Here is a 19530-nt window from a genome sequence, read left to right as displayed (position 1 = left end):
ATATGTTGAGTCAAACGTTTGTGGGAATCACACATTGATATCTGTAAAAGTATAAGCAAGGCTGACTTCTGTTCTCAGTGTTCTTCGAATCAACGCTTCTATATAGAAACTCAAATTAATAGGCCATTAAATAAAATTAAACAAATAAAATAAATGGGAAAGAACAAAATGTAAAGGATGTAGAAGGGAAACAGGGGGGAAAGTTATGTGTGGAGAAATCCTAGGGGCAGGCCTAAGCTTGGTATGCCAAGAAGGGTCACATCATACTCTTAAATTCTGGGGATTCCAAGAACGTGAGTAAAGGATGACATCTATTCATAAATATCTCTGACTTTTCCTGTTGATCTGCTATCAGCTCTTCCATGCGTAAAATGTACTGTAGTTCCTTGGTCCATTTACAAATTATGGGTGAAAACCTGGATTTCCAGTGTCTCAGAATTGCCATTCGTGCAGCCGACAGGAAAGGTCTCAGGACCCCCTTCTTAACTTGAGCCAAGGAGCCAGGAATAAGAGATAGCAGGGTTATTTGTGGAGTGTTAGGGATCATCTTGCCAGAATACTTAGCGTATATCTGTAAGATTTGGTCCCAGAAAGAACGAATTGCCGGACAGCTCCACCATATGTGTAATAGAGAACCCCTATCCTTCGCACAACTCTGAAACTGAGGGAAACATATGATGTAGCGTGGTTGGACAGTAATACCGTCTAGAGAGAATTTTGTAATTCTTTTCTTTAACCTGCGCCGCCAACGATATTCCATGGGAGAACGTACACATCTTCCTTACATCTTCCTCCGTGAATTGGACCTGCAAGTCAGATTCCCATCTGTCAAAGAATGGGGCCCTATCACGGCTTCGTAGATCTAAGAGAACCCTGTACAATGTGGACAAGATACCCCTTCCATCCCCTGCGTGTAGATAAACTTTATCAAAATTTGTCAGAGGATCCGTCACATTGTTTGAGAACGTAGCTCTAAATAAATATAGCATTTTAAATACCACATTCTGTGCCCAAAATACTGCATCTAAAATACCACATTCTGATGATGTAACCATATGAAGAAGATAGCACCTTATATATATAATAGTACAGTGGTGCCCAACCATTTTTCGTCTGAGGGCCGCACTAGACATAGTATAAATTTCACGGGCCAGAACCAGGTAGCTTTGCCAGAAAGAAATGTAAACACTGTGAGGGGGCATGTGTGAGCATTACTACTGTAAAGGGGCAAATATCTGGGCATTTTTTCTGTGAAGGGGAACATATGGGCATTTTTACTGTAAAGGGAGAGAATGTGAGCATTTTTATTGTGAAGGGGGCACATGTGAGCATTACTACTGAGAAGCGAGCACCTGTGAGCATTACTAATGTGAAGGGGGCACATGTGAGCATTACTACTGAGAAGCGAGCACATGTGAGCATTACTAATGTGAAGGGGGCACATGTGAGCATTACTAATGTGAAGGGAGCACATGTGGGCCTTACTACTGTGAATGAGGCAAATGTGGGCATTACTACTGTTTAGGGGGCACACCTCGGCATTACCCCTGTGCAGGGGGCACATCTGGGCATTACCCCTGTGCAGATGGCACATCTGGGCATTACCCCTGAGCAGGGGGCACATCTGGGCATTAACCCTGTGCAGGGGACACATCTGGGCATTACTACTGTAAAGGGAGCATGTAAGCATTACTGTGAAGGGGGCATATCTCTGGGCATTACTACTGTGAAGATGACACATCTCTGGACATAGCAAGACTAAGGTGTGGAATGCAGGAAACTCTCTCTAGAAATGCCTTGTGGTGCAATATTATGGTTACGTAAATAACTGGGCAGTGCTTCCCCGCCGGCCAGGCACAGAGGCCGGTCCCGACCCGACTGGCCATTAAACCGTTAAAAGCACTTGCGCCGCAAAACTAATAATAGTACTGCAACTGTGTGCAAGCACGGGCCACATGACACAGCTTTGAGGGCCAGATGTGGCCTGCGGGCCCTAGGTTGGGCATCACTGTAATAGTATATCAATAAATACCGCATCTTGTGAACACAAATATATCTCAGACGTTCAATATTATAGATACAATACAGGCTTTGTTAAATTAATATGCTATATATGCCTCTGCTATTTAAAAAATTGATAGTGTAGATCAACATCATTTATAACTGCAGGGCCCGCAGTTTATATATTAACTGGATTAGTGTATTATGTTTATTTCTTTTTTCTTGTGGGGAATGTTTATTGATTTGTTTGTATTTATAATGATTTATTTATATTTTATTTTAGTATTAAAATATTTTTTAGAAATATATGCTTCGAGCATCTCTTCACACTTTGCAATATTGTATTTGCAATGATAAAAACATCAACTAAAATAAGTAACCTGCATCTATGTTTTTACTTTCTTTTTCTGTATTCTTTCTCGTTCTTCTTACCTGACATGTGTCGACTCCCCCATCCTCAAAGCCAGCACAAATCATGTTGTCAGTAAGAAGCCCATTGTACCATCCGCTACTGTTACATAGTGAAGTGGGAATCAAATCTATTTCTGCCTCCTGTAAAATATCTGATCTTCCACCTGCAAGTGTAACACAATGTACTTGGAATGAAATTGAATGCAACCTTCTAATAGCTACCATTCACAGAAGGGATGCTTTGATTAAAACTAATCTTTATTAAATATACAAACCGGATTCCAAAAAAGTTGGGACACTAAACAAATTGTGAATAAAAACTGAATGCAATGATGTGGAGGTGGCAAATGTCAATATTTTATTTGTAATAGAGCGTAGATGACAGATCAAACGTTTAATCCGAGTAAATGTATCATTTTAAAGGAAAAATACATTGATTCAAATTTTCACGGTGTCAACAAATCCCAAAAAAGTTGGGACAAGTAGCAATAAGAGGCTGGAAAAAGTAAATTTGAGCATAACGAAGAGCTGGAAGACCAATTAACACTAATTAGGTCAATTGGCAACATGATTGGGTATAAAAAGAGCTTCTCAGAGTCTCTCAGAAGCCAAGATGTGTAGAGGATCACCAATTCCCACAATGTTGGACAGAAAGATTGTGGAGCAATATCAGAAAGGTGTTACCCAGCGAAAGATTGCAAAGACTTTGCATCTATCATCAGCAACTGTGCATAACATCATCCGAAGATTCAGAGAATCTGGAACAATCTCTGTGCATAAGGGTCAAGGCCGTAAACCCATACTGGATGCCCGTGATCTCCGGGCCCTTAAACGACACTGCACCACAAACAGGAATGCTACTGTAAAGGAAATCACAGAATGGGCTCAGGAATACTTCCAGAAACCATTGTCAGTGAACACAATCCACCGTGCCATCCGCCGTTGCCATCTGAAACTCTACAGTGCAAAGAAGAAGCCATTTCTAAGCAAGATCCACAAGCTCAGGCGTTTTCACTGGGCCAGGAATCATTTAAAATGGAGTGTGGCAAAATGGAAGACTGTTCTGTGGTCAGACGAGTCACGATTCAAAGTTCTTTTTGGAAATCTGGGACGCCATGTCATCCGGACCAAAGAGGACAAGGACAACCCAAGTTGTTATCAACGCTCAGTTCAGAAGCCTGCATCTCTGATGGTATGGGGTTGCATGAGTGCGTGTGGCATGGGCAGCTTGCATGTCTGGAAAGGCACCATCAATGCAGAAAAATATATTCAGGTTCTAGAACAACATATGCTCCCATCCAGACGTCATCTCTTTCAGCGAAGACCCTGCATTTTTCAACAAGATAATGCCAGACCACATTCTGCATCAATCACAACATCATGGCTGCGTAGGAGAAGGATCCGGGTACTGAAATGGCCAGTCTGCAGTCCAGATCTTTCACCTATAGAGAACATTTGGTGCATCATAAAGAGGAAGGTGCAACAAAGAGGGCCGAAGACGATTGAACAGTTAGAGGCCTGTATTAGACAAGAATCGGAGAGCATTCCTATTTCTAAACTTGAGAAACTGGTCTCCTCGGTGCCCAGACGTCTGTTGAGTGTTGTAAGAAGAAGGGGAGATGCCACACAGTGGTGAAAATGGCCTTGTCCCAACTTTTTGGGGATTTGTTGACACCATGAAATTCTGATTCAACATATTTTTCCCTTAAAATGGTACATTTTCTCAGTTTAAACTTTTGTTCCGTGATTTATGTTCTATTCTGAATAAAATATTGACATTTGCCATCTCCACATCATTGCATTCAGTTTTTATTCACGATTTGTATAGTGTCCCAACTTTTTTGGAATCCGGTTTGTACCTTAAAACTAAAGGAAATGACAAAAAACGAGAGAAAACCACCCCAAAAAAAACACCCTCAAAGAATATAAACCTGCATGCGCCACTCAGTGACCTAACGCGCATACTGGTCCGCTATGTCACTTTTAGACCCAGCTGCGCAGTCACTCGGGTGCACATACACCCTGACTGCTGAAGTTGCTCTACGTGTTTCGCCAATAATGGCTCATCACGAGCACAACCAAGAGCCTTTACTATTCACGGTACATTTTGCAGCAAACAAGCCGCCGGCCCCATGTGCAGAGGCCGCGGAAAACAGCACTAGAGTAGCCGTACGCGGCCGCCAGAATGTGGGGATTATGAGAGATCGAGCCCCTGGGCCAGCCAATCACCAAGGATGGGGCGTGGTCCAGCTACGGTTAAGCCCCGCCCCTCATGCCGGCCCACTCAACGGAGCGATCTACCCAGGATGCCAAAACATCACATGTTAAAGTTCCTAGGGACCAAGACGGCGGTCCATGTATCAAATGAGCAGGAATCGATGCAAAAGAAAGGTAAGGTGAGAGCTATCAGGGGCTGCTAACCCACTCCAATCGTAACAGGATCAGCATGCCCCTGCATAGTGTACTAAATTAATGATGAAGACACATAAAACACAACCTTAGTTAGCTTGGCAAAAACAATGGATCGCACAATGAGATATAATAATTGTGCAATAAACCAGATGTACCCATGCTACAAGTGGAAATGATGATCGATATATAGGAGCCGCGGATAAACCAGGACCTGGGTTGCTTTAAATAAAGCAAGTAAGGCCTCTTTCACACTTGCGTTGTCCGGATCCGTCGTGTACTCCACTTGCCGGAATTACACGCCGGATCCGGAAAAACACAAGTGAACTGAAAGCATTTGAAGACGGATCCGTCTTCAAAATGCTTTCAGTGTTACTATGGCAGCCAGGACGCTATTAAAGTCCTGGTTGCCATAGTAGGAGCGGGGGAGCGGTATACTTACCATCCGTGCGGCTCCCGGGGCGCTCCAGAATGACGTCAGAGCGCCCCATGCGCATGGATGACGTGCCATGCGATCACGTGATCCATGCGCTTGGGGCGCCCTGACGTCACTCTGGAGCGCCCCGGGAGCCGCACGGACGGTAAGTATGCTGCTCCCCGCTCCCCACTACACTTTACCATGGCTGCCAGGACTTTAGCGTCCCGGCAGCCATGGTAACCATTCAGAAAAAGCAAAAAGTCGGATCCGGCAATGCGCCGAAACGACGTTTAGCTTAAGGCCGGATCCGGATCAATGCCTTTCAATGGCCATTCATTCCGGATCCGGCCTTGCGGCAAGTCTTCAGGATTTTTGGCCGGAGCAAAAATCGCAGCATGCTGCGGTATTTTCTCCGGCCAAAATACGTTCCGGTCCGGAACTGAAGACATCTTGATGCATCCTGAACGGATTTCTCTCCATTCAGAATGCATTAGGATAAAACTGATCAGGATTCTTCTGGCATAGAGCCCCGACGACGGAACTCTATGCCGGAAGAAAAGAACGCAAGTGTGAAAGAGCCCTAAATGAGTTGTAATCATTAAGTCCCTCTGGTTTAACCGTGTGCATCGTAAATATCCACGGTGTTTCTTTCTGTAGCAATTTTTTGTCAAAGTCTCCACCTCTTGGGGATCTTCTGATTACTTCCACACCTTGGCTGTTCCCCTGCCGGATCTGTACTAATACTAGCCCATGTGTGCTGCCGGAAGTCCGCTCCCGCCCCATTCACTATAATAGGGATGGGCCGGAGGCCCGGCCGCAGCACGGCAAGCATGCTGCATTTTTTTGTCCGGCCGCCTCTCGGCGCGTTTGCCGTGCTGCAGCCGCATCTCCCGCCCATCCCTAGTATAGTGAATGAGGCAGAAGCAGACATGAGCTAGTGTTAGTATGGATCCGGCAGGCTGTTCCCCTGCCGGACCCTGCTAGCACAATTATGAAAGTAGCCTTAGACAGTGCACTTTATTAGTTAGCAAGAGCCAGCTGCAGTCCGTACTGTCGTACCCTGACAGGTGATGTAGGATTCAGGGTCACATCACAGTTTATACCTGAGACATAGATTTTGTATACATTTATGCTATTACACATTAAAGTATAATTCAATTTATGATCTAAACCCATAAACTGAATTTCAATCTAATTTCATGAGATTACCTCTAACGGAAGTTGTCCCCCAGCCGGTTATAAAGCACATTGCCAATGGGTCTACCTGCAGTGTCCGTGTTGCCAAGCAGACTGGTAGGACATAATCTGTATATTTCACTGGATTTGCTAATTCCAACAGAGTGACATCACCATCCAAAGTGTTAGCGTCAAAGTTTCGGTAAATCATAATGTTTTTGATTCCAGATGTCTGCTTTGTGCTCTCTGGATTTACAATATCATTTAATCCAAAAACTGCTCTCCAAACCCTGCGATTACTGAGAAGAAAGGAATATGGTATTACTCACAATTCAAGTGTATTCTGAGATCCCCTGCATACAGAGAGAGAGCCCCTTTAAACACTCCATCCGCAAACACAGCCTGAGACATACAGTGAGTAGCTCCAATCTGTTTCCATCATTAGGGTTAGATTTCCTAAACAGTGTTTCATTTAACAGTGACCTCTACAGCACCTCGCCTCCTTAACATTGACCTCCACAGTACCCAGTTACCTTAACCACTTCAGCCCCGCTAGCTGAAACCCCCTTCATGACCAGAGCACTTTTTACACTTCTGCACTACACTACTTTCACCGTTTATCGCTCGGTCATGCAACTTACCACCCAAATGAATTTTACCTCCTTTTCTTCTCACTAATAGAGCTTTCATTTGGTGGTATTTTATTGCTGCTGACATTTTTACTTTTTTTGTTATTAATCAAAATGTAACGATTTTTTTGCAAAAAAATGACATTTTTCACTTTCAGCTGTAAAATTTTGCAAAAAAAACGACATCCATATATAAATTTTTCGCCAAATTTATTGTTCTACATGTCTTTGATAAAAAAAAAATGTTTGGGCAAAAAAAAATGGTTTGGGTAAAAGTTATAGCGTTTACACACTATGGTACAAAAATGTGAATTTCCGCTTTTTGAAACGGCTCTGATTTTCTGAGCACCTGTCATGATTCCTGAGGTTCTACAATGCCCAGACAGTACAAACACCCCACAAATGACCCCATTTCGGAAAGTAGACACCCTAAGGTATTCGCTGATGGGCATAGTGAGTTCATAGAACTTTTTATTTTTTGTCACAAGTTAGCGGAAAATTATGATGATTTTTTATTTTTTATTTTTTCTTACAAAGTTCCATATTCCACTAACTTGCGACAAAAAATAAAAAATTCTAGGAACTCGCCGTGCCCCTCACATAATACCTTGGGGTGTCTTCTTTCCAAAATGGGGTCACTTGTGGCGTAGTTATACTGCCCTGGCAATTTAGGGGCCCTAATGTGTGAGAAGAACTTTGCAATCAAAATCTGTAAAACATGACCGGTGAAATCCGAAAGGTGCACTTTGGAATATGTGCCCCTTTGCCCACCTTGGCAGCAAAAAAGTGTCACACATCTGGTATCGCCGTACTCAGGAGAAGTTGGGGAATGTGTTTTGGGGTGTCATTTTACATATACCCATGCTGGGTGAGAGAAATATCTTGGCAAAAGACAACTTTGCCCATTTTTTTATACAAAGTTGGCATTTGACCAAGATATTTTTCTCACCCAGCATGGGTATATGTAAAATGACACCCCAAAACACATTCCCCAACTTCTCCTGAGTACGGCGATACCAGATGTGTCACACTTTTTTGCTGCCAAGGTGGGCAAAGGGGCACATATTCCAAAGTGCACCTTTCGGATTTTGCAGGCCATTTTTTACACATTTTGATTGCAAGGTACTTCTCACACATTTGGGCCCCTAAATTGCCAGGGCAGTATAACTACGCCACAAGTGACCCCATTTTGGAAAGAAGACACCACAGGGTATTCCGTGAGGGGCACTGCGAGTTCCTAGAATTTTATTTTTTTTGTCACAAGTTAGCGGAAAATTATGATTTATTTTTTTTTCTCTTTTTTCCTTACAAAGTCTCATATTCCACTAACTTGCGACAAAAAATAAAAAATTCTAGGAACTCGCCATGCCCCTCACGGAATACCTTGGGGTGTCTTCTTTCCAAAATGGGGTCACTTGTGGCGTAGTTATACTGCCCTGGCAATTTAGGGGCCCATATGTGTGAGAAGTACTTTGCAATCAAAATCTGTAAAAAATGACCGGTGAAATCCGAAAGGTGCACTTTGGAATATGTGCCCCTTTGCCCACCTTGGCATCAAAAAAGTGTCACACATCTGGTATCGCCGTACTCAGGAGAAGTTGGGGAATGTGTTTTGGGGTGTCATTTTACATATACCCATGCTGGGTGAGAGAAATATCTTGGCAAAAGACAACTTTTCCCATTTTTTTATACAAAGTTGGCATTTGACCAAGATATTTTTCTCACCCAGCATGGGTATATGTAAAATGACACCCCAAAACACATTCCCCAACTTCTCCTGAGTACGGCGATACCAGATGTGTGACACTTTTTTGCAGCCAAGGTGGGCAAAGGGGCACATATTCCAAAGTGCACCTTTCGGATTTCGCAGGCCATTTTTTACACATTTTGATTGCAAGGTACTTCTTACACATTTGGGCCCCTAAATTGCCAGGGCAGTATAACTACGCCACAAGTGACCCCATTTTGGAAAGAAGACACCCCAAGGTATTCCGTGAGGGGCACGGCGAGTTCCTAGAATTTTTTATTTTTTGTCGCAAGTTAGTGGAATATGAGACTTTGTAAGGAAAAAAGAAAAAAAAAGAAAAATCATCATTTTCCGCTAACTTGTGACAAAAAATAAAAAATTCTAGGAACTCGCCATGCCCCTCACGGAATACCTTGGGGTGTCTTCTTTCCAAAATGGGGTCACTTGTGGCGTAGTTATACTGCCCTGGCAATTTAGGGGCCCAAATGTGTAAGAAGTACTTTGCAATCAAAATCTGTAAAAAATTGCCTGTGAAATCCGAAAGGTGCTCTTTGGAATATGTGCCCCTTTGCCCACCTTGGCTGCAAAAAAGTGTCACACATCTGGTATCGCCGTACTCAGGAGAAGTTGGGGAATGTGTTTTGGGGTGTCATTTTACATATACCCATGCTGGGTGAGAGAAATATCTTGGCAAAAGATAACTTTTCCCATTTTTTTATACAAAGTTGGCATTTGACCAAGATATTTTTCTCACCCAGCATGGGTATATGTAAAATGACACCCCAAAACACATTGCCCAACTTCTCCTGAGTACGGCGATACCAGATGTGTGACACTTTTTTGCAGCCTAGATGCGCAAAGGTGCCCAAATTCCTTTTAGGAGGGCATTTTTAGACATTTGGATCCCAGACTTCTTCTCACACTTTCGGGCCCCTAAAAAGCCAGGGCAGTATAAATACCCCACATGTGACCCCACTTTGGAAAGAAGACACCCCAAGGTATTCAATGAGGGGCCTGGCGAGTTCATAGAAATTTTTTTTTTTTTGCATAAGTTAGCGGAAATTGATTTTTTTTGTTTTTTTCTCACAAAGTCTCACTTTCCGCTAACTTAGGACAAAAATTTCAATCTTTCATGGACTCAATATGCTCCTCACGGAATACCTTGGGGTGTCTTCTTTCCGAAATGGGGTCACATGTGGGGTATTTATACTGCCCTGGCTTTTTAGGGGCCCTAAAGCGTGAGAAGAAGTCTGGAATATAAATGTCTAAAAATGTTTACGCATTTGGATTCCGTGAGGGGTATGGTGAGTTCATGTGAGATTTTATTTTTTGACACAAGTTAGTGGAATATGAGACTTTGTAAGAAAAAACTAAAACAAAAACAAACAAAAAATTTCCGCTAACTTGGGCCAAAAAAATGTCTGAATGGAGCCTTACAGGGGGAGTGATCAATGACAGGGGGGTGATCAATGACAGGGGGGTGATCAATGACAGGGGGGTGATCACCCATATAGACTCCCTGATTCCCCCCCCTGTCACTGATCACCCCCCTGGTAAGGCTCCATTCAGACGTCCGTATGATTTTTACGGATCCATGGATACATGGATCGGATCCGCAAAACACATGCAGACGTCTGAATGGAGCCTTACAGGGGGGTTATCAATGACAGGGGGTGATCAGGGTGATCACCCCCCTGTCACTGATCACCCCCCCTGTAAGGCTCCATTCAGACGTCCGTATGATTTTTACGGATCCATGGATACATGGATCGGATCCGCAAAACACATGCGGACGTCTGAATGGAGCCTTACAGGGGGGGTGATCAATGACAGAGGGGTGATCACCCATATAGACTCCCTGATCACCCCCCTGTAAGGCTCCATTCAGACGTCCGTATGATTTTTTACGGATCCACGGATACATGGATCGGATCCGCAAAACACATGCGGACGTCTGAATGGAGCCTTACAGGGGGGGGTGATCAATGACAGAGGGGTGATCACCCATATAGACTCCCTGATCACCCCCCTGTAAGGCTCCATTCAGACGTCCGTATGATTTTTTACGGATCCACGGATACATGGATCGGATCCGCAAAACACATGCGGACGTCTGAATGGAGCCTTACAGGGGGGGGGGGTGATCAATGACAGAGGGGTGATCACCCATATAGACTCCCTGATCACCCCCCTGTAAGGCTCCATTCAGACATCCGTATGATTTTTTACGGATCCACGGATACATGGATCGGATCCGCAAAACACATGCGGACGTCTGAATGGAGCCTTACAGGGGGGGGGTGATCAATGACAGAGGGGTGATCACCCATATAGACTCCCTGATCACCCCCCTGTAAGGCTCCATTCAGACGTCCGTATGATTTTTTACGGATCCACGGATACATGGATCGGATCCGCAAAACACATGCGGACGTCTGAATGGAGCCTTACAGGGGGGTGATCAATGACAGGGGGGTGATCAGGGAGTCTATATGGGGTGATCAACCCCCTGTCATTGATCACCCCCCTGTAAGGCTCCATTCAGACGTCCGCATGTGTTTTGCGGATCCGATCCATGTATCAGTGGATCCGTAAAAATCATGCGGACGTCTGAATGGAGCCTTACAGGGGGGTGATCAATGACAGAGGGGTGATCAATGCAGGGGGTGATCAGGGAATCTATATGGGTGATCACCCGCCTGTCATTGATCACCCCCCTGTAAGGCTCCATTCAGACGTCTGTATGTGTTTTGCGGATCCGATCCATGTATCAGTGGATCCGTAAAAATCATGCGGATGTCTGAATGGAGCCTTACAGGGGGGTGATCAATGACAGAGGGGTGATCAATGACAGGGAAGTGATCAGGAAGTCTATATGCGTGATCACCCACTTGTCATTGATCACCCCCTGTAAGGCTCCATTCAGACGTCCGTATGCGTTTTGCGGATCCGATCCATGTATCTGTGGATCCGTAAAAATCATACGGACGTCTGAATGGAGCCTTACAGGGGGGTGATCAATGACAGAGGGGTGATCAATGACAGGGAAGTGATCAGGAAGTCTATATGCGTGATCACCCACTTGTCATTGATCACCCCCCTGTAAGGCTCCATTCAGACGTCCGTATGCGTTTTGCGGATCCGATCCATGTATCAGTGGATCCGTAAAAATCATGCGGATGTCTGAATGGAGCCTTACAGGGGGGTGATCAATGACAGAGGGGTGATCAATGACAGGGAAGTGATCAGGAAGTCTATATGCGTGATCACCCCCTTGTCATTGATCACCCCCCTGTAAGGCTCCATTCAGAGGTCCGCATGTGTTTTGCGGATCCGATCCATGTATCAGTGGATCCGTAAAAATCATGCGGACGTCTGAATGGAGCCTTACAGGGGGGTGATCAATGACAGAGGGTTGATCAATGACAGGGAAGTGATCAGGAAGTCTATATGCGTGATCACCCACTTGTCATTGATCACCCCTCTGTAAGGCTCCATTCAGACGTCCGTATGCGTTTTGCGGATCCGATCCATGTATCCGTGGATCCGTAAAAATCATACGGACGTCTGAACGGAGCCTGACAGGGGGGTGATCAATGACAGGGGGGTGATCAATGACAGGGGGGTGATCAGGGAGTTTATATGGGGTGATCATGGGTGATCAGGGGTTTATAAGGGGTTAATAAGTGACCGGGGGGGGGGGTGTAGTGTAGTGTGGTGTTTGGTGCGACTGTACTGACCTACCTGAGTCCTCTGGTGGTCGATCCTAACAAAAGGGACCACCAGAGGACCAGGTAGCAGGTATATTAGACGCTGTTATCAAAACAGCGTCTAATATACCTGTTAGGGGTTAAAAAAAATCAGATCTCCAGCCTGCCAGCGAGCGATCGCCGCTGGCAGGCTGGAGATCCACTCGCTTACCTTCCGTTCCTGTGAGCGCGCGCGCCTGTGTGCGCGCGTTCACAGGAAATCTCGCGTCTCGCGAGATGACGCATATATGCGTGACTGTGCGCAGGGCTGCCACCTCCAGACCGCACATCTGCGTTAGGCGGTCCGGAGGTGGTTAAAGGGACACTGACAGGCCCAATTAGCATATTTAGGTATATATATGTCAGTACAGGTCTTATAAAGTCTATTAAAATCATCTAAGTAGCCCCCCTGTCCACCTTATAAATACCGAAATATAAAGTTTTATAACCTGCTTGTCCGGTCACCAATCTGCCCAAGGGGCGGCGTTTCATGTCAAAATGCGCCCAGCCAGCCGCTCCCAACTGCCGTTCTGAAGCCCCGCCCAGCTCATCAATATTTACTTAGCTGGCCGGCGGCTACAACTCTCCCGACTCAAGTGCCCGGCGCATGCGCATAAAGCAGAGGCTGCAGCGCTCTGTACGCAGGCGTGATGTGACCCCGGCCGGGCGCATGCGCTGAAGATTGAACAGAGGACGTGCCTAGAGGATTGAATGGGCCATGCGCAGGATCGTGAGTCGGGAGAGTTGTAGCCACCGCCCAGCGAAGTGAATATTGATGAGCTGGGCGGGGCTTCAGAACGGCAGTTGGGAGCGGCTGGCTGGGCGCATTTTGACATGAAACGCCGCCCCTTGGGCAGATTGGTAACCGGACAAGCAGGTTATAAAACTTTATATTTCGGTATTTATAAGGTGGACAGGGGGGCTACTTAGATGATTTTAATAGACTTTATAAGACCTGTACTGACATATATATACCTAAATATGCTAATTGGGCCTGTCAGTGTCCCTTTAACTGTGACCTCCACAGTGCCCATCCCCTTAACAGTGACCTCTACAGCACCTCGCCTCCTTAACATTGACCTCCACAGTACCCCGTTACCTTAACTGTGATCTTCACAGAGCTCGCCCCCTTAACAGTGACCTCTACAGCACCTTGTCCCCTTAACACTGACCTCCACAGTGGCCAGCACCCTTTACAGTGACCCTCCACAGCAGTCTGCCCCCTTAACAGTGACTCCCCCACAACAGCACACCCCCTTAACAGTGAGCTCCATAGCATTCTGCCCCCGTAACAGTGAGCTCCTCAGCGGCCTGCCCGCTTAATAGTGCCCCCCAGTGCCCTGCACAGCGGCCAGCCCCCTTAACATTGACTTGCACAGGGCCCCTCCCCTTTAAGAGTGACCCCACCACTGCACCACACCCCCTTAATATAGGACCTCCACAGCACCCTGCCCCCTTACAATGTGACATCCATAGCACCTCGCCTCTTAACAGTGACCCCCAGAGCACCATGCCCCCTTAACAGTGACCTCTAACAGTAAAAAAAAATGGCGTTATGGAAACCTAGTGTAAGTATGTATGTCATGACTGAAGGACCTGCGAGTTTCTATTGGATAATAAGGGTCGTGACTGGTGTGTGAATGGCAGAATGTGAGTGAAGCTGCCAGCTCCTATTGGCAAATTTTTTTGGGAATATCTGATGTACCTATGTGCCAAATTTGGTGCAGATCGGTCCAGTCGTTTGACTGTGCATAAAGAACAGACAGACAACAGACATAAATTCATTTTTATATACTGTATATAACAGATAATACATAATATATACATATAGCCATATAATGTCCTTCTTTTGCACTTATCCATATACAAAGGATAAAGAACATAGGGGGTCATTACTAAGGCTACTTTCACACTAGCGTTAATATTTTCCGGTATTGAGATCCGTCATAGGGTCTCAATACCAGAAAAAAATGCTTCCGTTTTGCCCCAATTCAATGTAAATGGGGACAAAACGTAACTGAACAGAACGGAATGCTCCAAAATGCATTCAGTTCCGTTCTCATACCGGAGAGCAAACCGATGCATGCTGCGGTCCAGCTGGCCCCTAATAGAACAGTACTATCCTTGTCCGTAATGCGGGCAATAATAGAACATGTTCTATTTTTTTTTGTAGAACAGAAATACGGACATACGAAAACGGAATGCAAACAGAGTAACTTCCGTTTTTTTTGCAGACCCATTGAAACGAATGGTTCCACATATGGTCCGCAATAAAACGAACGGACACAGAACAAAAATACGGCCGTTGCCCGTATTGTGGTCCGCAATCAGCGGGTCTGCCATATGCGGGCAGCGGCTGTGTGCTCACCACATCACAGTTACAGAACCATTGACTTGAATGGATCCGCAATCCGGAGGTGTGGTGTGGAACTTGTTCTATTTCTTTGCGGTGTGAACAGATCACGGACCCATTCAAGTTGAATGGGTCTGGATCCGTTTGCTGCAGCCACACGGATAGTGCCCGCGCATTGGGGACCACAAATTGCGGTCCCCAATGCACGGAACGGCCGAGCAACGGCATTGTGCAAGAGGCCTAACACAAGGCAATAACATGATAATACCTACCGTCTTCCTATGAAGCAATGGGCAGCCGTCATCACCCACTGCTTGTGAATAAGGGATCCACCACACACGTGTTTATAGCCATGTCCAAAAATGAAATATTGCAGGCTAACCTGCCATGGCCAGGCCCCTGGAAGTGCATGATGACCACCTATAATGCGGGATCCAAGTGTATCGACCAGAGGACGTTGCCCACAAACTAAAAAGGATAGAAAGTTAGGAGAAAAGCATGACCAGATTAAGAAGTCCGCTGTACAAGGTGCAGTTCTTCCAAATGTATTAAACAAATTCTACCAAATGGTGTATAGCAGCACAAGCAAAGCCTAGAAGACCAGATAGCTGTGCAAATTATTGTAACGCGGGTTTACACAGGGCGAGGAGCAGCCGACTATCAGGAGGAAGCGTTCCTTCCTGACAACTGGCTGCTTGTTCAGTTGGGGTGAAGCGCTGCATTTACCGCGATCACCTCCACAGTATGAGAACGAGGGGTCGATATTGCGGTTGCTCATCCTCATACAGAATCACTGTTTAGAAAGCATGATCTGCTGCATGAGAACGATAATTTACTTGCCTACACAAACGACAGTTTTACCCGATGAATTAGTGTTTCGCAGGCTCGGCAGGTGATCGGCTGCAACTTTACCCTGGCAGATTGTCAGGAACGAGCTTTCCCAGGAACCCGCCATGAGGCATCGCTGCTCCAGAAGAAGGCGAAAGAAAACCAGGCCGATGCCGGGCAATAAGTTAGCTATGATTCATTACAACAGACGCCAGTTGGCGCTCGTGTCTTTCACACAGCCAGACTCAAAGTGAAAGGGAAATGAACAATCATTAATATGATTATTTGTCCCCATTCACTTTGCACATTGTCAGCAGCATATCCTGTTCTACATGAACGGTGCGACTAACAAGCACCTTTCTCATTTGTTGGTTGATCAGTGGCACAGTTACACAGGCCAATTATTAGGAATTATTAGGAATAGAAAAGTTTGGTCCTATCCTCACGCATTGTGGAGCTACTGCCCCACTTCCTGCTGACGTCCCGATACAGCAGGAAATGGCTGTGAATGTCACTCAGCCAATCACTGGCTGAGGTGGGTCACTGCTGCAGCCAGTGGCTGGCTGATGGATATTGACAGTCATATCCTGCCATGTCAGCTCTAGCCTTAACGCCTCACTGCACATGCACCACAACTTCCAGAGAAGAGCTCTCCCGCTGTGCGGTGCATGGGCAGTGAAGCCTTGACCCCAGGGCTCTACACTCATAGTCACTGGGCATGTGCTGGAAATGCAACCAGAGCCTGAGCAGGATCTGAGGAGGTCGGATGATGTCATTTCCTGAGCTAGGGAACGTCAATCAACCGGCAAGAGGCATGGTGGCTTCGGCACGGAAAGCTTGACTTTCAGGATGAAAGCGCCGGTGTTTGTTAGATTTCCCTACCTCGTGAGATTTCCCTACCCTCGTCACTTCCGGCCGCACCGGACATGACGTGAGAAGGTGTGCTGCACCACGCAGGCGCACAACAACGGGGTAGGGAAATTTCACAGCAGAGTTAGCTGGACCCTGGCGACACTGCACATGGGTCGGGAGCCTCACCAGCGGTTAGGGTAGGGAAAAATTACGCGCCAGTGCGCAGGCACGGTGATCGGATGGATGTTCTCAGCTGGACACCGGCCGACACTGCGCATGCACTGGGAGCCTCACCAGCGGTTAGGGTAGGGAAAAAGTACTGGCCCGTAATTTTTCCCTTCCCTAACCGCTGGTGAGGCTCCTGGCGCATGCGCAGTGTTGGCAGGTGTCCAACTAACTCTGCTGTGGAATTTCCCTACCCCGACTTTGTGCGCCTGCGTGGCGCGGCACACCTCCGCACGTCATGTCCAATGCGGCCGGAAGTGACGAGGGTAGGGAAATCTCACGAGGTAGGGAAAGCTAACGGAACACCGGCCTCCTTGACTTGAAGCAGTAGGGTGAGAAAAAGGATTAACGTTGATTTTCTGCAGATTTACAAGTTAGAGAACAATAGTCACTTCTGGTGCGCCATGAGCATATTGCAAAAGTACTGTGGGCAGTTGACATGACGTGAGCTGTCAAGTTCCCTTGAAACTGTGTAGCTGGATATGCCTGCATACAGGGTCAGACTGGCCCACCAGAGTAGCAGAGGATCCTCTGGTGGGCCCAGACTCTGATCCCAAAGTGGGCCCAAGGAACCCCAGTCCAACACTGCCTGCATACTCTGTTCATATGTGCCCGCATTGCTGAGAAAAATAATGTTTTAATATATGTGTAACGCCCGAGAGTGGCATTACCACTTCTGCACCCTGCTACTATCTCTAATGGGCTAACAAAGCATTATCTTATGTATTTTGTTCAGGTCCTATACACTGTGCATTTCTAATGTTTGTAACCGTTATGTTCCCATTGATTGTGCCTGGTTCACCAGCAGGTGGCAGCAAACACGGCAGAGCTGTACTTAGAGAGAATGGAGCTTTCCGTACCATTCTAACCCCCCTCTGTGGAGGAGTGGGCTCGTCCCACTTCCTGCAGGAAGGGTGGGGACCAGTGAGAGTTAGTCTAGCTTAACCCCTGCTAGGGAAAGGTGGCAGGGTACGTCTCTGCTGGATGTGCCAAAGCCAGCCAGAGCACCCTAAGCTCTGCTGGCCATGGAGGTCAAAGCTTAAGAGCCTCAGAAGCTAGAAGCATAGTTCCCTGGCATAATTTAAGAGTCAGACTACAGAGAGAAGGTGCAGCAGACAGAAGAATCTGAGTTATACAGTCAGCTTGTCAGTACAGTAGAGCCAGAGAGAAACAGATGTAGCATTAGTCGAGTTTGCCTGCCAGTTTTAATGCTAAAGCCTGCTGGGACCAAGATAAGGCTTGAAGATTGTTTCTGATGAACGTTTACCAAAGTAAATCTGCTGTTCAACTACATACAAGGTCTGGACTCAATCTTTCTTTCAAATCCCTCAATTATTCCCCCTGTTTGTTGCTTCGGAGCCAAGACCTGGGGTCCAGCCGTATCCAGGTGGGAGCACCGTGACACACATGAAGGAACATTTTGGGCCGCACTACACCACTCGGCATTCCTATACCTGGGTCACAATACATAGAGGGCCCTAGCTGGAGGCGCCAGTTGCATATGTAAATGAGCCTCTAGGAGCAATGGGGGCGTTACCATTACACCTAGAAGCTCTGCTCTCTCTGCAACTGCTGCGCGTCTGCACTTTGACTGACAGGGCCAAACGTTATGATGTTTAGTTGCAGAGAGAGTAGAGCCTCTAGGACTAATGGTAACGCCCCCGTTGCTCCTAAAGTCTCATTTGCATGTATTATACCTTCATTTTTCTCAGTAATGCGGGCACATATGAACATGGGACCAACACAGATGCCTTCGCCGGCCAAGAGCACATGGAACAGGTCAGCCAGTGTCATAGGTACAAATCTGCTGACAGATGGTTTCAAAGATTTTATTTTTTAAAGGGCAAGTGTTGCCAACAGTAATGCACTGTTTGCGGCCTGGTCCTCTGTTTAGCTCTAGCACCAGATGGGAAGATCCGCTTGTGTGTAAAAACTGGACCCTGGATGGAGATCCGGGGTGATGAAGCACAGACCTGCTAGAACTGCAGCACTGCACAGTGTGAATATAGATATATATATAAAGGGGGGCCCACGAAAGAGTAGCTCACCTCCAGTGATAGTATGAAAAGATGAACCAGAAAGTGTATTTTTTTATTTTTATTACTCACAAGTTACAAAAGAGTGGTCCCCGTTCACATGTGTGCATCTTTGGGCACCTCAGATTATGTTGGCTGATACTGTCTTCAGCAGTGATGCTGCGGATAGTGTTTGTGATGTTTTCCTTGAGTTCATCCAGGGGATGGGGATTGTTAGCGGACACTTTTGGGGTCATTTATCAAACTGGTGTAAAGTAGAACTGTGGTGGCCTGGTGGCCATAACCCCTTGCTCACAGTTCGCTCCTCCGTAAACAGTGAACCGGTGCCAGTGAGTTCCCTGAGATGCGGCATGTTGCCCCATCTTGTTGTAAAAAGCAGGACATTTTTCCTCCTGGTGCTAGTTGTAAAAATGTTCAGAGATGTCCAGGTAAATTGCAGTATTCACAGTTATTTGATGAAAGATGGGCCCACTATTCGTGTTCCTGACAATTTTCTGGTCGTGAAGTGTTGTTTCATGAGTGAGATGGGGATTTTCAGCGGACCAGTATCTCGTATTCTGGGAACTTACATGACCTGATGTATGAAACCAAGCTTCATCCGTCATGAAGTACAGCAATGGGTCCGAATGTCTGTCAGCAATTCCAGTAACTCCTACGTTTATCTTTGTCAGACTCCTTCAGGTCCTGCACAGACAT

General features: G+C 46.2%; 1 protein-coding gene across 1 annotated transcript in view; it reads right to left on the bottom strand.

Annotated features, from left to right (window-relative positions):
• LOC122931403 (transmembrane protease serine 12-like) overlaps positions 1 to 19530 on the bottom strand; it is a 27907-nt gene extending 8377 nt beyond the window's left edge. The window contains exons 1-4 of the mRNA XM_044285478.1: positions 19491 to 19530; positions 15166 to 15361; positions 6449 to 6714; positions 2434 to 2576 (exon numbers count right to left, since the gene is read on the bottom strand). Coding sequence (XP_044141413.1) covers positions 2434 to 2576; positions 6449 to 6714; positions 15166 to 15361; positions 19491 to 19530 — 645 coding nt within the window. The remainder of the gene's footprint in view (positions 1 to 2433; positions 2577 to 6448; positions 6715 to 15165; positions 15362 to 19490) is intronic.

Source organism: Bufo gargarizans, chromosome 3 (assembly GCF_014858855.1).
Source record: "Bufo gargarizans isolate SCDJY-AF-19 chromosome 3, ASM1485885v1, whole genome shotgun sequence".
Lineage (NCBI taxonomy): Eukaryota > Metazoa > Chordata > Amphibia > Anura > Bufonidae > Bufo > Bufo gargarizans.
Note: the sequence above shows the minus strand (reverse complement) of the source record. Positions and strands in the feature narration are given on the sequence as shown.